Genomic DNA, 17,361 nt, shown 5'->3' on the forward strand with positions numbered 1-17,361 from the left:
CCTCCCCCGACTATTCGCGCCCCCCGGTGACCTGAGCCTGCTCCCCGCGCAGGTCAGGATCGGGAGAAGTGCACGGCGGGAGCAGAGGAGTGGGCCGCGTTAGGGGCTGCAGGGCATTTCCGACGGGAGAGGGGGCGCCCCCGTCTTTCTCCCGCCGCTGGAGAGGAGACCCCCTCCCCCCAAAAAAAGGATCCCGCGGGATGCTTCCTGACCCGGTCCAAATGCGCCCTTGGGGAACCGGCTGGGCGCTGCGCCAAAGGAGCGCGCAGTGGCGCACGGCAGCAGAGGCAGCGCGATGGGGAAGGGGATGTTGGCACCGCCAGGGGAGGGCGAGATCTGCCGGGCCCGGCCTTGTGGGTCCTCGTGGGGGCCGGCCTGAAAGGCGGAGCCGGGCTGAGGGGTTGCCCCCCGCCGGAGAGGCTGGCACCGACTGGAAGAAGGAGGCGCAGCGCTTCTCTCCGGCTTTTGTCCCAAGGGGGAGGGGGGCAGTTTGGCATCGGGGAAGGGCAGGGGGCACCCCCGTGGTGGCACTCGGCCGGGCAGCGGTGCTAGGAGGTGGGGGCAGCAGAGTCAAGTGCCAGGAGGTGGGGGTGGCTGACTTCGAAGGGCTCTGCAGGTTGGCACTCGGAGGGGCCGGAGAGTTTCACAGGGGCGCCCGTGAGCAGCTTTCCATTGGGACAGACCCCACGTGGTGGGCACAGGGTCGCGGTGGTGGTCCTGTGTTGGAGTGTCAAGGAGCGTCCCAACCTGGGTGAGGACGATGCCCACCCTGTCCGACGGCACACCTGGGGACTGACGAAGACCTCCAGACTGGGAAGGGCGCCGGTCAGCTCGGTTGGCATGGCTTGGCACAAGCTGTCCTTGCTTGGCCTCCTGGGGCTCTGCTGGGCCGGCTGCCTCTTGCCCCTTGCTTGGGGCTGTGGGCCGGGCAGGGGGCCGGTGGGGCAGAAGCCATACAACCGCAGGCCTCTGACCTCCCTGCGGTATAAGCAGTCCGTGCCCGACATGGCGGAGCAGACGCTGGGGGCCAGCGGAAAAGCGGAGGGCAAGATCAGCCGCCACTCGGACCGCTTCAAGGATTTGGTGCCCAATTATAACGCCGATATCATCTTTAAGGATGAAGAGAATACGGGAGCAGACCGGCTGATGACTGAGGTGAGTCCTGCTATTGGGGCAAGGTACAGCCTCGGGCTTCAGGTGCCCAGGTGTCCCTGGGTTTCATCTGAGCCCAACCCTCTGAAATAGTAGCAAAGAACCCAGCTCATTTGAGCATGTGCTGCTTTCTCGCTCCGTTTCACTGCAAATGAAGGAATCGGCGCAAGGCTTGGCACCTCTGAGAGCTATAAACAGGTCTTCCAGGTTCAAGGGTGTGGCTTCTGTGCAAACTTATTTATGTCTGTACATCATTGATACTCCATGCTTTTTCCTGATGGGGATTTGGTTGGCATCAGTCTCTCTTCTCTCTGGTTTCCTCACAACAACCTTGTGAGGTAGGCAAGGCCGTGTGTGACTGGTCTGGGGTAGCTCAGCAAGCTTCCATGGCAGAGCTGGGATTCAAACCTGAATCTCCCAGAACCTAGTAGTCTGACTAACCACAGCATCACGCTGGCTCTTCCCGTGTGTTCTTGTATCTCTGCTTCCACATTCTAACCAGTTGACTCTTCCGCTGTGTTCAGATAATAAAACAGCTGTGGCTCTAACTTTGACCCCCTCCACCCTTTGTCCGGGATCTTATAGTTCACAGGAAAGCGTAGATTACTGAATCTGCTGATTTGCACTCTTTTATCCAGAGAGATCCCTTTGTTGGTTATGCAGGTGGCCAAGGGCTGTGACCTGCTCAACTCCTTCCTTGCAGCTGTATAGAGAAATTCCTTGATCAGCATCGTCCTTACCTGTTGCTAGCACCTTGGCATTTATCATATTCAGCTGGCTTGAAAAAAATGATGGGGGGTGGAAGGGAAAATGAGGGCAGCACCTTGCGAGCTGTTATGCATGTCCCGGACATGGCTGAAGTTAGTTCCTTGTTTAGGGATCAAACCCAAATATTGGTGATACTTTAAAAGCTCTGAGTCCCAACATTGGCTTTGGACTATGCAAAATTCTGCATCTGTTGGCTTCAAAACTTCTGCCCTGCAAGGCAATTTATGCTGTACCCCGACTTAAAGGCTGGTTTTAATGCTAACTGCGGCAAAAAGGGATTCCCCAGAAACTCTTGAAGCCACTACAGCCCCCACCCCCCACCCCAACCATCCTGAATCATTTTGGGGCCAGGTATCAATTTATGTCCCCTTGCAGTGTACAGTTTTCATAGTCTTGCGAGTGCATAATTCAGGGTGGCTTAAACCTTCGTTTGGGTTGCAGTTCCCCAATCTTCATTTTTCCTGGGGCACCCCTTTTTGCAGCTGTTAGTACTAAAACCACGCTTTAGATTGGGGCAAAATATAGATTCTCTTGCAGGGATAACCCTCTTAGCCTGGAGGTGCATCTTATGGAGTAGTCCAAGGCTTATTTTGCAGAGTATTTATTATTAATATTTGTGGTTGCATTCTTGACTCAGGAACTAGGAACTGTGGATAAGAGAACCAACTTTGCTTGGTTGTCTTGGAACGTTTGGTAGCAGTGAACTTTGCCTGGGAATGGCCCCTGTGCAGTCCTGTTCCTGGGAAACACAGTCGAGAGTTATATACGTGGGCTTCTTCAAAGTGAGCGGTGGAGGGGAATCTAATACTTTGCGATATCTGTTAGACAAAAAGAGATTTAATGCCATTTTCCCTTTCAACTTCAGTTCATCATCTGATATCTTGTTTCTAATGGTAGGCATTAAGATATCAAGCTATGTGTATCCTGTGTGTACATCCATAAAGCCTACACTATTCAAAGTGACTTTAATGTCCCTGTCCCACTTTCGGTCCTGTAGTAACAACATTCACATATGGTGCCGAGAACATGAGAAAGAGACAGAAAGAAGCTTTCCCGCGTCCTACACGAAAATGCCTTGAAGGGCTGCTTGACACAAAATATTTCTTTTAGATGTATTGTCGAAGGCTTTCACAGCCGGAATCACTGGGGTGCTGTGTGGTTTCTGGGCTGTATGGCCGTGTTCTAGCAGCATTCTTTCCTGACGTTTCGCCTGCATCTGTGGCTGGCATCTTCAGAGGACCTAATGGTAGGAAAGCAAGTGGAGTATATGTATAATTAAGAGGAGAGCTTGAAACCATCACTGCCTGAGCACATGGTCCAAAAATGACTGCGCCCTTCCCAGCTGAGGCAAGAACTGCTCTCCTGCAGAAAGACCCGAGAAAAGAGAAAAGAAAAGATCCTCTGAAGATGCCAGCCACAGATGCAGGCGGAACGTCAGGAGAGAATGCTGCTAGAACACGGCCATACAGCCCGGAAACCACACAGCACCCCAGTATTCTTTTAGATGCTGACAGAGGCGTAGCTGGGCCAGAGTGCGCCCGGTGCGCACTCTGCCTTTTTCGACCCCCGACCCCCCCCTCCCGCGGCGGCGCCCACCCACCACTTACTTTGGGAAATCAAGCAGGCTGGAGGCCTGTTCTGGTGGGAACTACATTTCCCAGGGTATTCTGGGAAATATAGTTCCCACACAGGCAGGCCTGTTCTGCAGCCTGCTCGGTTTCCTAAAGTAAGTGTGTGGGGGGGGAATCACGCCCCCCTGTGGCGCCCCTCCCACAGCGCCCCCCCCACTTACTTTAGGAAACCAAGCAGGCTGCAGAACACGCCTTCCTGTGTGGGAACTACAATTCCCAGGAGACCCTGGGAAATGTAGTTCCCACCAGAACAGGAAAGCCTGTTCTGCAGCCTGCTTGGTTTCCTAAAGTAAGTGGGGGGGGTGGCGCTGTGGGGGGGGGAGATCACACCCACCCGCCCCCACAGCACCCCCTCCCGCGGCGTCCCCTCCCACACTTACTTTAAGAAACCAAGCAGGAACTACATTTCCCAGGAGACCCCCGCACCGCGGGGGAGGGGCCGGGGGGTTTTGTGCCCCCCACGTGACCGAAATTCGTGCACCCGGTGCATGGCGCACCCCATCCCCTGGGACCTTTGCCACTGGATGCTGACAATTTCTGTGTCCATCAACACAATTCTTATGAAATGAGCTACGTAAGTTTCTCTACTGGACTGCAAAGCCTTATCGTCTCAGTAAACACATCACACCTTGCCACCAATAGAAAGTCCACTTACAGATTTGATTTGTTACTTGAGTGGGCTGTCTGCCCTATTTTTTCTAGATGATAGTTGTGGTGTAATGTCAGTTTGTGTATTTGCGTCGGAGTGTTCTGTGTCTTTGAGCACTTTTCATAGGGGAAAATGCAGCATGAATTGGCTCCATTAAACTCTGCGTAGAAAGAAAAAAAAGATGGAGGGGTTTTTTTTACCCATGAATATGTATTTGTCATTTGTTCAGCGACCCTTCCCCATCCAGCAGCAAAAGACCGAACAAATAGAATAGGCTGAAGACAACTGTAAGATGTAGACACAATCCTTCTATTAGGTCACATCATCTGGTATGAAAATACTACCTATGAATGTCCTCACTGGCTGCATACCTTAAATCCAAGGAAGAGATTTGAAACTTTTAGTGTAGTGGCGTCCTGGGGCTGATGGGAATTGTAGTCCATGAACCTCTGGAGCTCCACAGCTTGGCCACCCCTGTTTTAGTGCATGAAAGTGGATTGAATGTGCATTACTCTGCATGTGTGGAAGGGGCCGGGAAACACCTCTGCCATGGAAACTTGCTGGATGTCAACCCTGTAAGTATTTGTATGGGAATTCTCCAAGGAATATCCAGGTCATGATTCAGAGGCATGCAACGGCCAAACCACCTCCAAGAGTCCCAACGTCTCTTGCCTTGAAAACCCTATGTGGTTGCCATAGACTTGGTGACCTGGTGGCAAAAACTAAAACCTTTCTTTCCCTTCTTTAGTTGTTTGATACCTACCCTGCTCATGAGTAAGGAAGCATCTGATCTGAAACTAGAGTTACCGGGTCCCCTCCCCCTGCCCCCACCAGCCATGAGAGGGGAATGGGAGGGGAGGATTTCCAGATCTGTGTTGAGAAACTCCTGGAGATTTTGGGATGGAGCCTGGTGAGGACAGTGGGGTACAATGCCACAGAGCAGTGGTGGAGCTACAAGGGGACAGGGGGCATCGTGCACCGGGCGCACGCCTGGGGGCGGAAAATCGCCCCCGCCCCGTCCCCCTTTCCCTCGCGACCCCATGGTGCCCCCCCACAGCACTCCCCTTCCCACACTTACCTTAGTTCCCTTCCTTTTCCTAGAACTTTTTCAGGCTGAAAAAAAGGCCTGTTCACAGTACAGGCTGAAAAACGGCCTGAGGAACTACAGTTCCCAGGAGACCTTGGGGCTCACAAGTATAATTCCCATCAGGCCGTTTTTAAGTCTAAACTGTGAATAGGCCTTTTTTTCAGCCTGAAAAAGTTCTAGGAAAAGGAAAAGAACTAAGGTAAGTGGGGGAAGGGGGGCATGGGGGCGTCGCGGGGGGCATGGGGGGCAGAAAATACAGATTGCATACCGGGGTGCAGTTTGGCCCAGCTACGCCTCTGCCACAGAGTCTACAAAGCAGGCATTTTCTCCAGGGGAACAGATCTCTGTAGTCTGGAGATCAGCTGTCATTCTGGGGCATCCCCAAGTCCCACCTGGAGGCTGGCATCCCTACCTGAAACTCATCTGTTACAATAAACATGGAGATCTTCAGGAAACACTGCAAGGAGGTTTGAATAACAGGGCATTCTTGAATAACAGGCGCCACTGTGAGCAGCAGTGGAGTAGTGGTTAAGAGCAGGTGCACTCTAATCTGGAGGAACCGGGTTTGATTCCCAGCTCTGCCGCCTGAGCTGTGGAGGCTTATCTGGGGAATTCAGATTAGCCTGTGCACTCTTCCAACACACGCCAGCTGGGTGACCTTGGGTAGTCACAGTTCTTCTGAGCTCTCTCAGCCCCACCTACCTCACAGGGTGTTTGTTGTGAGGGGGGAAGGGAAAGGAGTTTGTAAGCCCCTTTGAGACTCCTACAGGAGAGAAAGGGGGGATATAAATCCAAACTCCTCCACCTCCTCCTCCTCCTCTTCTTCTTCTTTATGGGCGGGGAAGATGTGGAGCTGGCTATTTTATTTTTGGTTTTAACGGAACTAATTTTAAACTGTTATTGCAAGCTGCCTTGAACCACGAGGAAAGGCAGCATATGAATGTTTTGTGGGGTTTCCGGGTTGTATGGCCGTGCTCCAGTATCATTTTCTCCTGACGTTTCGCCTGCATCTGCGGCTGGCATCTTAAGAGGATCTGAAGGATCTGAAGATGCCAGCCGCAGATGCGGGCAAAACGTCAGGAGAAAATGCTACTGGAGCACGGCCATACAACCTGGAAACCCCACCACACCCCAGTGATTCCAGCTGTGAAAGTCTTCGACAATACATATAAACGTTTTCATTAATAAATAACCTACACAGTCCAGGTCGCTAAGCAGAGGAGACAGAAGGCCCCCTGCACCAAAATGACTGGAGAGCAGCTAGGGAACAAGTAATGAAGCAGGCAAAGCTACCGGTAAGTGCTGCAGTAGAACTTTACAAATCATGCGGTGCTAACATTTGAAGGGACAACACAGATTCCCGCAGGCAACAAGGATACTACGGAATAGAGGCATGAACAATAGAGTAGCAATCTTAGACAGGTCTATTCAGAAATAAGGTCCCTGTTATTCACTGAGACTCCCAGGCAACGGTCCTTAGAATTACTGTTTGAGTTTATTTTTATTTATTTTTATTTTTTATTTGGTTTGATTTAATATCTCACCCTCCCTGGCCAGAGCTGGGCTCAGGGTAGCTAACAAACATGGTTAAAATGCATATATAATTTTTTTCACAATAACCTTTATTGGCATTAGGTATGAGACAGTGGTTATACACTATTATTAAATTATAAAATTTAAAATCATACGTTACATCTATGGATTTTGCTTTCCAACTTGACAGTTCATTTGTAAAAATATAAAACGGATTAAAAGGGTTTAGCCATTCAATTCAAAGACAAATTTGTAAAACAGATACCATTTGACTATATTTAAGATCCAACGCCAGGAAATATTTGGCACTTCCCGATTTAGTTCTATTTGCTAAAAGGATATATCCACTCCTCAGGCTCTGGAGAATTACTAATTAAAACAACAGGATAATTAAATTTTCCTAATATTAAAATAAGTAAATAAATAACATTGAGCCTTTACATACACATTTTATAATAACCCGAGGTGCCATGGCTGAAGAATATTACTCATTTATATATAGTTTATATTTGCGTAATAACTGATTTCATTCAACTTTGCGTTCAGTATCTTTGGCTGAAAAATTACATATATTTTTATTTATTTATTTATTTATTTATTTATTTATTTATTTTTTGAATTTGTAGACCGCCCCATCCCCGAGGGGCTCTGGGCGGTGCACAACAATATTCATTACAATCATTAAAATTATTAAACCAATAAAATCTATTAAAATCTATTAAAGGCAGCGGTCAATACAAAGATATCAGGCACCCCAAAACCCAATTTAATTAAAGGCCTCCCTAAGGAAAGGGAACAGCCGGACTCCCCTCTAAGAGGGTAGCATATGGTGGTAATCGAATAGAGAGAGATTTATATAATTAAAACACATACAATACAATACCATGGGACAGGTCCAGTGGTGGGATTCAGCAGGTTCGCACCACTTTGGCAGAACTGGTTGTTAAAATGGTGCTTGTAAACAACCAGTTAAATTATTTGAATCCCACCACCAGAACCGGTTGTTAAATTATTTGAATCCCACCACTGGACAGGTCTTTAGGTATGCTAAGAAAATCATTCTAGGCATATTGGGCTGGGAAACCTGTTGGTCTTAAACATGTAGACAAAACATTTTGCTCACTGTTTTCTCAGTAGATTCATGGGATATTCACACAAGTTTTCTGCTACCCTATGATCCTAGAGACATTCTCAGATAGGAGGGTACAAGTGTGAAAGAGAAGGTCATTTTTCTTCCTGCAAACCAAAATAACTTTTCTCAGTTTCCCTTCAGTAGGTAAACTGGAGAACATAAACTAAACATACAATCATTTATTCACTTGTGGTCTCCTTCACATTGAGTGTACTTTCCCTTTGAGTTTGATTCACAGGCTCGTTCCGCACATGCAAAATAATGCACTTTCAAACTGCTTTCAGTGCTCTTTGAAGCTGTGCGGAATAGCAAAATCCACTTGCAAACAGTTGTGAAAGTGGTTTGAAAACGCATTATTTTGCGTGTGCGGAAGGGGCCTCAGTTACACATGTGTTCCCCTCTTCAAAATTCACCACACTCTCAGATCAGAGAATCCCTACCGTTTCTGAAAACTCTCAGAGCGCGGCTTTGTAATTTCTTTTGCTCCTCCCTGCCGTTTCCTGCCCACACCGCAGCAGTTCCTCCCACTCATCAGGCCACCATTTCAAAACAATCAGAAGGGCTTTCTTTTTTTAAAAAAACCCGTTAACACTGAAGATCTATGGCTGGAACAATAGACCTTATAAAATTGACATGGATGAGCAAAGTGATGCTAAACCAAAGATGGCACCAAGAAACACTCTAAAACAAAACCAGCAAATGGAGGTTGCACGGAAACCTCAAGGAAGTGGTGAGCAGGCCAAATGGTGGATTGGCTCGTTTAGGGATATTTCACGGGAGGAGAATCTCTGTGCAAACAAAACAAAAAAAACCTGAGGGAAAAACCCACTGTGAAGCAAACAGCTGCGGGGTAAGTAGTGCATGCAGAAGTGGCCACCCGATCATGTGGACACAGATCTGCACAGTTTGTGACCCATGATGCTAAATGCAACCTACTCATCCCCCAAACTCAAAACACATCTCCTTTAAGACCTATCGGGTTGCCCCATCAGACTTTGGATTGCACTTATGATGGGCATTTTCTACATTTGTTTAGCCTGCAAAACTGAGAAGAAGCAATCCTGGACTTAAGGTGTGCAGCCTTTGAAGTGATACTTTCACACCAGCTGATGTGACAGAGCAAGATTGTGTCTACATCTCAAAGCAGTCTTTGGCCTATTCCAGGGGTGGGCAATTATTTTTTCCATGGGGCCGCATAAGAAACAGAAAATATTGTGGAGGGCCGGGCCAAAAGGCAGGGGGGCGAGGCGCTTTTGAAAACCCCACAGAAGCCGGCAGCCAAGGCAACGTCAGGGGGGCCAGTCAGGGGGGTCAGGGGGGCCACGGCAGGGGGGCCAGTCAGGGTCATCTGGCGGGCTGGATGTGGCCCGCGGGCCGTATAATGCCCAGGTCTGGCCTATTCTGTTTGGCTGTCAGGTTTAAACCTGCTAATGAGAGTAGCTAACTCCCAGCCCCAAGATATGTCATGTCTTTCTTGAAGTGATGGGAGCCTCTCTTGGCCTACCTGTTGCGCAGGTGCCCCTGGATAACCACATGTTAAGGAAAGAGGGTATTAGAATTGGGCAAAGGACAGAGTCTCCTTTGGGGCAAGGACATTTCACCTCCTGTGGGCAGTAAGCTGACTTAATTCCAGTTTCCTGTTGCTGAGTCACAACATGCCATCTGGAAACAGGGTGGGTACATGTTGGCAGCGAGTATTCAATAATGAATAACTATGAGGGTGTACAGGGAACAATGCAAAGAATTGCAGGAAGGCTTACTGGCTCCTCTTGGACATTGGAGGTGGTCATAAATAGAAACGGGAAGTTGGTTGGCAAAACTTTCTTGGCTTACAAAGCACCCTTAAGATGGTTCTTATGGATGCATTTTGTCCATGCTCAGGAGCTGACTCACAGTCTTTTTTTGAGATAGGAAGGGAAATTTTTTCAGGTCAGGGACAAAAGACCCTGATTTAGCGTGTTGTGGGTTTTCCAAGTTGTATCTGTGTTCCAGTAGCATTTTCTTCTGACATTTCACCTGCATCTTCAGAGAATCTGATGGTAGTAGAAAGCAATTGGACATTCCACAGGTATATATACTCCACTTGCTTTACTACCATCAGATCCTCTGAAGATGCCAGCCACAAATGCAGGCGAAATATCAGGAGAAAATGCTACTGAAACACGGCCATACAACCGGGAAAACCCACAACACCCCAATGATTCTATCCGTGAAAGCCCTTGACAATACATTTGTTCCTGATTTGTTTTGATTGTTGTAAAAATTGGTTCAGGGTCCCAGAGTATGCACTAGCTGTATTTGCTGGAATCAACAGATGTTCAGCAATGCAACGGTTCGCTAATGATGACAAAATGCGACCTGAATTGTGTGTGCAAATAGCCCTGCGTTGGGACTCGGTGGCAATTTCTGTCCCTTCCGACATTATCATTTCACAATCACAACATAAAGTGCAATTTATTGGCTCCATATGGCTTTTTTTGCAGAAGGAAACACAGGAACTCGAAGCAGAGAAGGGTTTGGACACAGAGGTCTCTGGGTTTGATCCTTTGTTCAGCAAGACAATGACCACATTATGCATGAAACGCTTACCTTGGGGCTCTTCACTGCAGTGGGGCCATGCTCCTTGAAATGGAATTTTAACTACCTTTACCTGCATCCGTGGCCTGCTCTGATTCCACTGAGTCACAAGCAGTGCCAGTTACAAAAGACAGAAGCGTTCAAGTGGTTCTTCTGTAATATCTGAAGCCACTTAAGGAGGCTCCCACCTTCAGTGCAATCCTAAGCAGAATTTATTATCGAAGGCTTTCACGGCCAGAATCACTGGGGTGCTGTGTGGTTTCCGAGCTGTATGGCCTTGTTCTAGCAGCATTCTCTCCTGACGTTTCGCCTGCATCTGTGGCTGGCATCTTCAGAGGATCCTCTGAAGATACCAGTGAAAGGCAAGTAAAGGATACAATCTGGAACACAAGGAAAAAGGGAGCCAATCCCCCCCCCCAAAAAAAATTACTTGCCAAATTGGCAAGGAAGCACGCAATGTGATCTTAAATTTCTGTTATATTAGTATTTAGCCAGAGTAATACAATAATACATTCATAAACAACCATTAATTCTGTCATACAAAATGCGTACTTTGCATCAGATTCATTCATAAGTACCCGGAACCTTTCATGAATGATTTCAGTTAAACGTCACAAACGGCTAAGGAAAACACAGTTCGTCGGGGACAAGATATAAATGGCAGCTTATGTCCTCCGGTGTGTTGATATTTCTTAAGTGGACCGACACATCACATCCAGGTCATCAAGCAAATTGTTCATTAGATGCTACTTGGTGTCGTAGTCCCAACGTAACACCTAGTACGGAGATGTCACGCCCACAGGAAATTTTCACAGCAATTGCCGAAGTGCTTGAGTATATAGTTCCAGCTGTTACATTCGTGTAAACTTATGCAAAGTAACGCATACGAACAGTAATATGCACTATGTTTTACAAGAGCTCATTTAACGCTCTTGTTTTTGGTGTCTAACCACTTCTTCTAAAACACGCAGTCTTCAGCAAATTACAGAATTAATGGTTGTTTATGAATGTATTATTGTATTACTCTGGCTAAATACTAATATAACAGAAATTTAAGATCACATTGCGTGCTTCCTTGCCAATTTGGCAAGTAATTTTTGGGGGGGGGGATTGGCTCCCTTTTTCCTTGTGTTCCAGATCCTCTGAAGATGCCAGCCACAGATGCAGGCGAAACGTCAAGAGAGAATGCTGCTAGAACACGGCCATACAGCCCGGAAACCACACAGCACCCTAAGCAGAATTGCATCCTGCTCAGACTGTTGGAATGCTTGGGTTTAGAAGGTTGAGGATGGCACCATTATTGAGCTAGAAATGCCACCCAAAATTGTTGAGTTTATATATCCGATGTGCTCAAATAGTGTGTCATGACATAGGTATTGTCGAAGGCTTTCACGGCCAGAATCAACTGGCTGTTGTGGGTTTTCCTGGCTGCATGGCTGTGGTCTGGTGGTTTTTTGCTTGTAATATTTTGCCCGCATCTGTGGCTGGCATCTTCCGAGGCATGTCATGGTAAGATGTGTTTCTCTCTGTGGTCCAGCGTGGAGTGATTTTGTGGTGGGGGATATGTGAAGTGGACAAAACATATGCCCCACCACACAATCACTCCACACAACACCATGAAAAGAAACACATCATACTGTGACATGCCTCTGAAAATGCCAGCCACAGATGCAGGCAAAACATTAGGATCAAAAACTACCAGACCGTAGCCATGCAGCCTGAAAAACCCACAACAGCCTGTCACAACATATTCAGACAGTTGTCTGCCAAAATGGGCTAGACTCGCAGGGGTAGGAAACCTGCGGCTCTCCAGATGTTCAGGAACTACAATTCCCATCAGCCCCTACCAGCATGGCCAATTGGCCATATTTATTTCCTCAATTTCCTGCCATATTTATTTCCTCAATTTCCATTAGTTTGTTAGATTTCATTGTGCACTAGCAGGGCCCGGCCACGCGTTGCTGTGGCAATTGTCCTCATTACAGTCCGCAACCCACACAGATGTCCATGCAGGTCCAATGATCCGCAGCATAGCCTTTTGGGGTGGTCAAATGGAATCCCTCTTTCCCTTTTCAATTCACATTGTTGTATGGTAGTGTCTTGTTTTTTTAGTATAAGGCAGTGGTGGCAAACCTATGGCACGGGTGCCAGAGGTGGCACTCAGAGCCTTCTCTGTGGGCACGCGTGCCCAGAGTTCATCATGTGGGCGGGGTGGAAAATCACCCCCCACACACACATCTAGGCTGGCCTGGGCACAATCCTTTACCTGGGAGTAAGGTCAGTTGCTGGCAATGGGGCTTGCTTCTGAGTAAACTCTCCTAGGGTCGTGATTCACCCATTCGTAGCATTGCATGGTTGCTTCACCATTCGTAGCGTTGCATGGTTGCTTCCTGAGTAACGTGCACCTCGGAGCCAACCATTTTTTCTAAATGAAAACCTCAGCATTCAGGTTAAATTGCCGTGCTGGCACTTTGCGATAAATAAGTGGGTTTTGGGTTGCAATTTGGGCACTCGGTCTCGAAAAGGTTTGCCATCACTGGTATAAGGTAACCCTTTCCATTCCACAACGGAACTGTCCAGAGTGCAAATCCCGCTGCCCATGAGGCTGGTTGACACGCACAGTCCTGGCTTGGGTAAGGCAGAACTGGGGCAAGGAGGCTATCCCAGTCAGGCAGCAGAGGCAGGGTGGTGAGGCGCTCAGATCGAGGCCAACTCTCTGGGTTCTTAAAGGGCCATGTGCAAAAGAAGCGGAGCCAGTAGTGTTGGTTCGCCCCCACGCTGCGGATTTTCTTAGAAGAAAAAGGCAAACTCCAGCTTGCTTTTAGTAAAAGAGAGCTGTGGTGAATATGGGTGAGGAAGTGGGTAAGTGGTGGTTGGATGTGAGGGAGGGCAGAGTGAGGTGTGTGAGGAGGAAGTGGATGTGTATGAGAGTATGTATGTTGTGTGGTAGTAGTGGGTGAGGCACAGAGAGTGAAAGTTACCTGCGTGTGAGGGGGGGAACCCCACCTGACGTCTCACACAGCAAAGTGTGTATGTGTTTCACTTCCACTCGTATTACCTACCAGTATTACCTATTTGCTGTTTTCACTGCTCCTCTCTGCCCATCTGTGCAAACATTCTAAGCCCTCCTACCAAGCCCTCCGGCCACAGACAGACAGGCTGCACGAACATTCTAAGGGTGACAGTTAAACACAGCCAGCTTCATGGCCTGGTGTGCCAGGAAAAAGACGTATTACCTGGCTCAGGTATGGACTCTCGGCGATTTGAAGGTCCGATTACCTGCCCGCAACAGGGAGGGACGTCATGTGAAAATTTGGGGGCGATCCGTCCAGCCGTTTCGGCGTTAGGGCATGACTAACAAAGTCACTGTTAGCTTTTTATATATATAGATTACCATTTGTGATTTTGCTTCATTAATTGATTTGTGGTTGTGCCAGGGGAAATATCCGTCTTTTTGTCTCTACTTGCCTTCTGGTCCAGATTCTGGGGTCATTTTATTAGCCATGTCTTCCTGATAAGAGAATTATTCCAGAGCAAATGGCTGCTTCTTTCTTTACATCTCCACTTTAAAACCAACAAACCAACAAATTATATCCCTTGGACCTCTTCATCACCGCTCTAGGCCTGCTCCTCAAGGCAAGAGGAGGGTGCGGAATCTTTCTCTTGTATCTCCACAGCACCATTTCTTCCTTGAAATTAGAATCATAGAATCATAGAGTTGGAAGAGACCCCAAGGGCCATCAAATCCAACGCCCTGCAATGCAGGAACACACAATCAAAGCACTCCTGACAGTTGGCCATCCAGCCTCTCTCTAAAAATTTCCAAAGAAGGAGACTCCACCACACTCCGAGGTAATGCGTTCCACTGTCGAACAGCCCTTACTGTCAGGAAGTTTTTCCTGATGTTTAGGTGGAATCTCTTTTCCTTCACTTTGAACCCATTACTCCTGGTCCTAGTCTCTGGAGCAGCAGAAAACAAGCTTGCTCCCTCACCAACATGACATCCCTTCAAATATCTAAACATGGCTATCATGTCACCTCTTAACCTTCTCTTCACCAAACATACCGAGCTCCCTAAGTCTCTCCTTGTAGGACATGGATTCCAGACCTTTTACCATTTTGGTCGCCCTCCTCTGGACCCATTCCAGCTTGTCAATATCCTTCTTCAATTGCGGAGCCCAGAACTGTACACAATATTCCAGGTGAGGTCTAACCAATGCAGAATAGAGAGGTACAATTACATTCCTTGATTTAGACACTATACTCCTATTGATACAGCCCAGAATCGCATTGGCTTTCACACTGCTGACTCATGTTCAGTTTGTGGTCTGCTAAGACTCCCAGATCCCATTCACATGTAGTGTTGTCACGCCAGGTGTCACCCATCCTTTTCAAAGGCCATGCTATAGAGAAGATTTCTGTGACCTATTTTATTGGCTATTCTCCCTGGTTATGGAGTCATATTTCTATGTCTGCGGGTTTTATTGAATCTCGTGTGTGTGTGTGCGCGCGCGTGCTACCGTAGCACTAAGGAGCAGCAGTGGCGTAGGAGGTTAAGAGCTCGTGTATCTAATCTGGAGGAACTGGGTTTGATTCCCAGCTCTGCCGCCTGAGCTGTGGAGGCTTATCTGGGGAATTCAGATTAGCCTGTGCACTCCCACACACGCCAGCTGGGTGACCTTGGGCTAATCAGAATTCTTCTGAGCTCTCTCAGCCCCACCCACCTCACAGGGTGTTTGTTGTGAGGGGGGAAGGGCAAGGAGATTGTCAGCCCCTTTGAGTCTCCTGCAGGAGAGAAAGGGGGGATATAAATCCAAACTCTTCTTCTTCTTCTTCTAAAGCCCAAGGGGCCAGGGAAAATGGCAGCTTGGCTCCGGAGAAGCAGCGGGGAACCTCCTCGCGTGTAAACAAGGAAACATGAGGAGACCCTTCTGCAAAGCACAGATGGTGAATGCACAAAGGGCAATAATAATTAGATTGAGGGATCCTCTTTCCCCCCCCCCCAATAAAATGGCAGATTTCATGGTCTAGACCTGTGATGGCGAACCTATGGCACGGGTGCCCAGGGTGGCAGAGCCCTCTCTGTGGGCACCCATGCCATCATCTCCCCCTTCCCCCCCTCGCCCAGCCAGAGGTGGCTGCCAGCAAACGTGTTGGGAGTCATGTTGCACAGGCTGGCTGTGCACAAGGTGCTCTGCCGGCTGGGGCTGAGCTTCAGGGAGGTCCTTTTGAGTTGACTTGATTTGCTGTAAGTACCATCTACCACCCCACAAGTACCCCCCTTCCCCACAAATCTTGGGAGACTGGAGGCTGGCACGCTTTTCTTGGCGTGTAACTTTTGGGACCAAACTAAAACTTTGGGGGTTGGGTTAAAAAGCAGCAGTCCGGGTGAGGGGCTTCCATTGGGAGGAGTGTGTCTGCCAAGAGCAGGGAAGGCACAGTGGTGGGATTCAGGCGCTTGTCCCGATTGGAGTGAACTGTTTGTTAAGGGCCCCCCCTCCTCTGGGAGAGAGAGTGATGGGGGTTTTAGTGCCTGGGAGCCCAGGGCGGGGAGGAGAGATCTTGCAAGGTCCCTAAGCTCGCGACACCAATCCTGTTCACACAGGATCAGAGCAAAAGTACAAAAGACAAAAGGCATTTCACATTGATAAAGAACTGAAGAAGGAGGAGGAGGAGGAGTTTGCATTTATATCCCCCCTTTCTCTCCTGCAGGAGACTCAAAGGGGCTTACAATCTCCTTGCCCTTCCCCCCTCACAACAAACACCCTGTGAGGTAGGTGGGGCTGATAGAGCTCCGAGAAGCTGTGACTAGCCCAAGGTCACCCAGCTGGCGTGTGTGGGAGTGTACAGGCTAATCTGAATTCCCCAGATAAGCCTCCACAGCTCAGGCGGCAGAGCTGGGAATCAAACCCAGTTCCTCCAGATTAGATACACGAGCTCTTAACCTCCTACGCCACTGCTGCTCCCTAATTGAGCTAAACCAGGCCCCAACCAACTGGCAGGAAAGGGAGAGGAGCATCCCTTACCACCCTGAGCATCCCTTCCCCACCCCCCTTGTCAGAATTAGGGCCATTCTGACAGAGGCAAATGTGGGACAGAGAAGTCTATTTCAAAATATTCTCCATGCTTTTATTTTTCTGTTCCTGTTGCATTTTTGTGGGAAGTCAAGTGTTGTGATGACATGTGAAGGAAAAACCGCAGATCAGATGGCTGCTCCACAAATTTAGCTTTCCTGAAGTTATCCCACCCCTCGCACAGCATTCTTGCTTAGGGTTGCCTTCCTGGACTGCCTTTTTACTTCTATTTTGTGGTGGGGAGGTTTATTGGGTTTCGGAAAGCGAAAGTTTTACTTCCCTCTTCCCCTGCACCCCTCCCCCTTCCCCTGCCAGGCCCCCAGTGTGATAATAGTGTAATTATTCAGGGAGATTATTAGAATTATACCTCAGACCTAGTTTTGGCGAAGCAGTGTCGGTAACCCTGTTAAGCGCTGTTCAACCCCACTGATTTTCATGGGAAGAACGAAAGCATGATCCTTTACCTGGGAGTAAGCTCGGTTGCTGGTAATGGGGCTTGCTTCTGAGTAAACCCTCCTAGAGTCATGATTCACTCATTCAAAATGTTGCATGGTTGCTTCACAGAAAAACCACCGACTACCACCAAGGTTATTCCCGAGTAGCGCACACCTTGGAGCCAACCGTTTTTACAAACTGAAACCTCAGTATTCGGGTTAAATTGCTGTGTTGGAACTTGGCGATGAATAAGTGAGTTTTGGGTTGCGGCTTGGGCACTCGGTCTCGAAAAGGTTCGCCATCACTGCCCTAGTGCAGTGATG

At 48.4% G+C, this 17,361-nt stretch overlaps 1 protein-coding gene across 1 annotated transcript in view; it reads left to right on the forward strand.

Annotated features, from left to right (window-relative positions):
- The first annotated feature begins 600 nt into the window (after nt 1-600).
- The window catches only part of DHH (desert hedgehog signaling molecule), a 39,958-nt gene continuing 23,197 nt past the window's right edge, over nt 601-17,361 (forward strand). The window contains exon 1 of the mRNA XM_048490436.1: nt 601-1,155. Within this exon, the coding sequence (XP_048346393.1) occupies nt 841-1,155 (315 nt within the window). The 5' untranslated portion in view covers nt 601-840. The remainder of the gene's footprint in view (nt 1,156-17,361) is intronic.

The sequence above is a fragment of the Sphaerodactylus townsendi genome, linkage group LG03 (genome assembly GCF_021028975.2).
Source record: "Sphaerodactylus townsendi isolate TG3544 linkage group LG03, MPM_Stown_v2.3, whole genome shotgun sequence".
In the NCBI taxonomy this organism is placed as follows: Eukaryota; Metazoa; Chordata; class Lepidosauria; order Squamata; family Sphaerodactylidae; genus Sphaerodactylus; species Sphaerodactylus townsendi.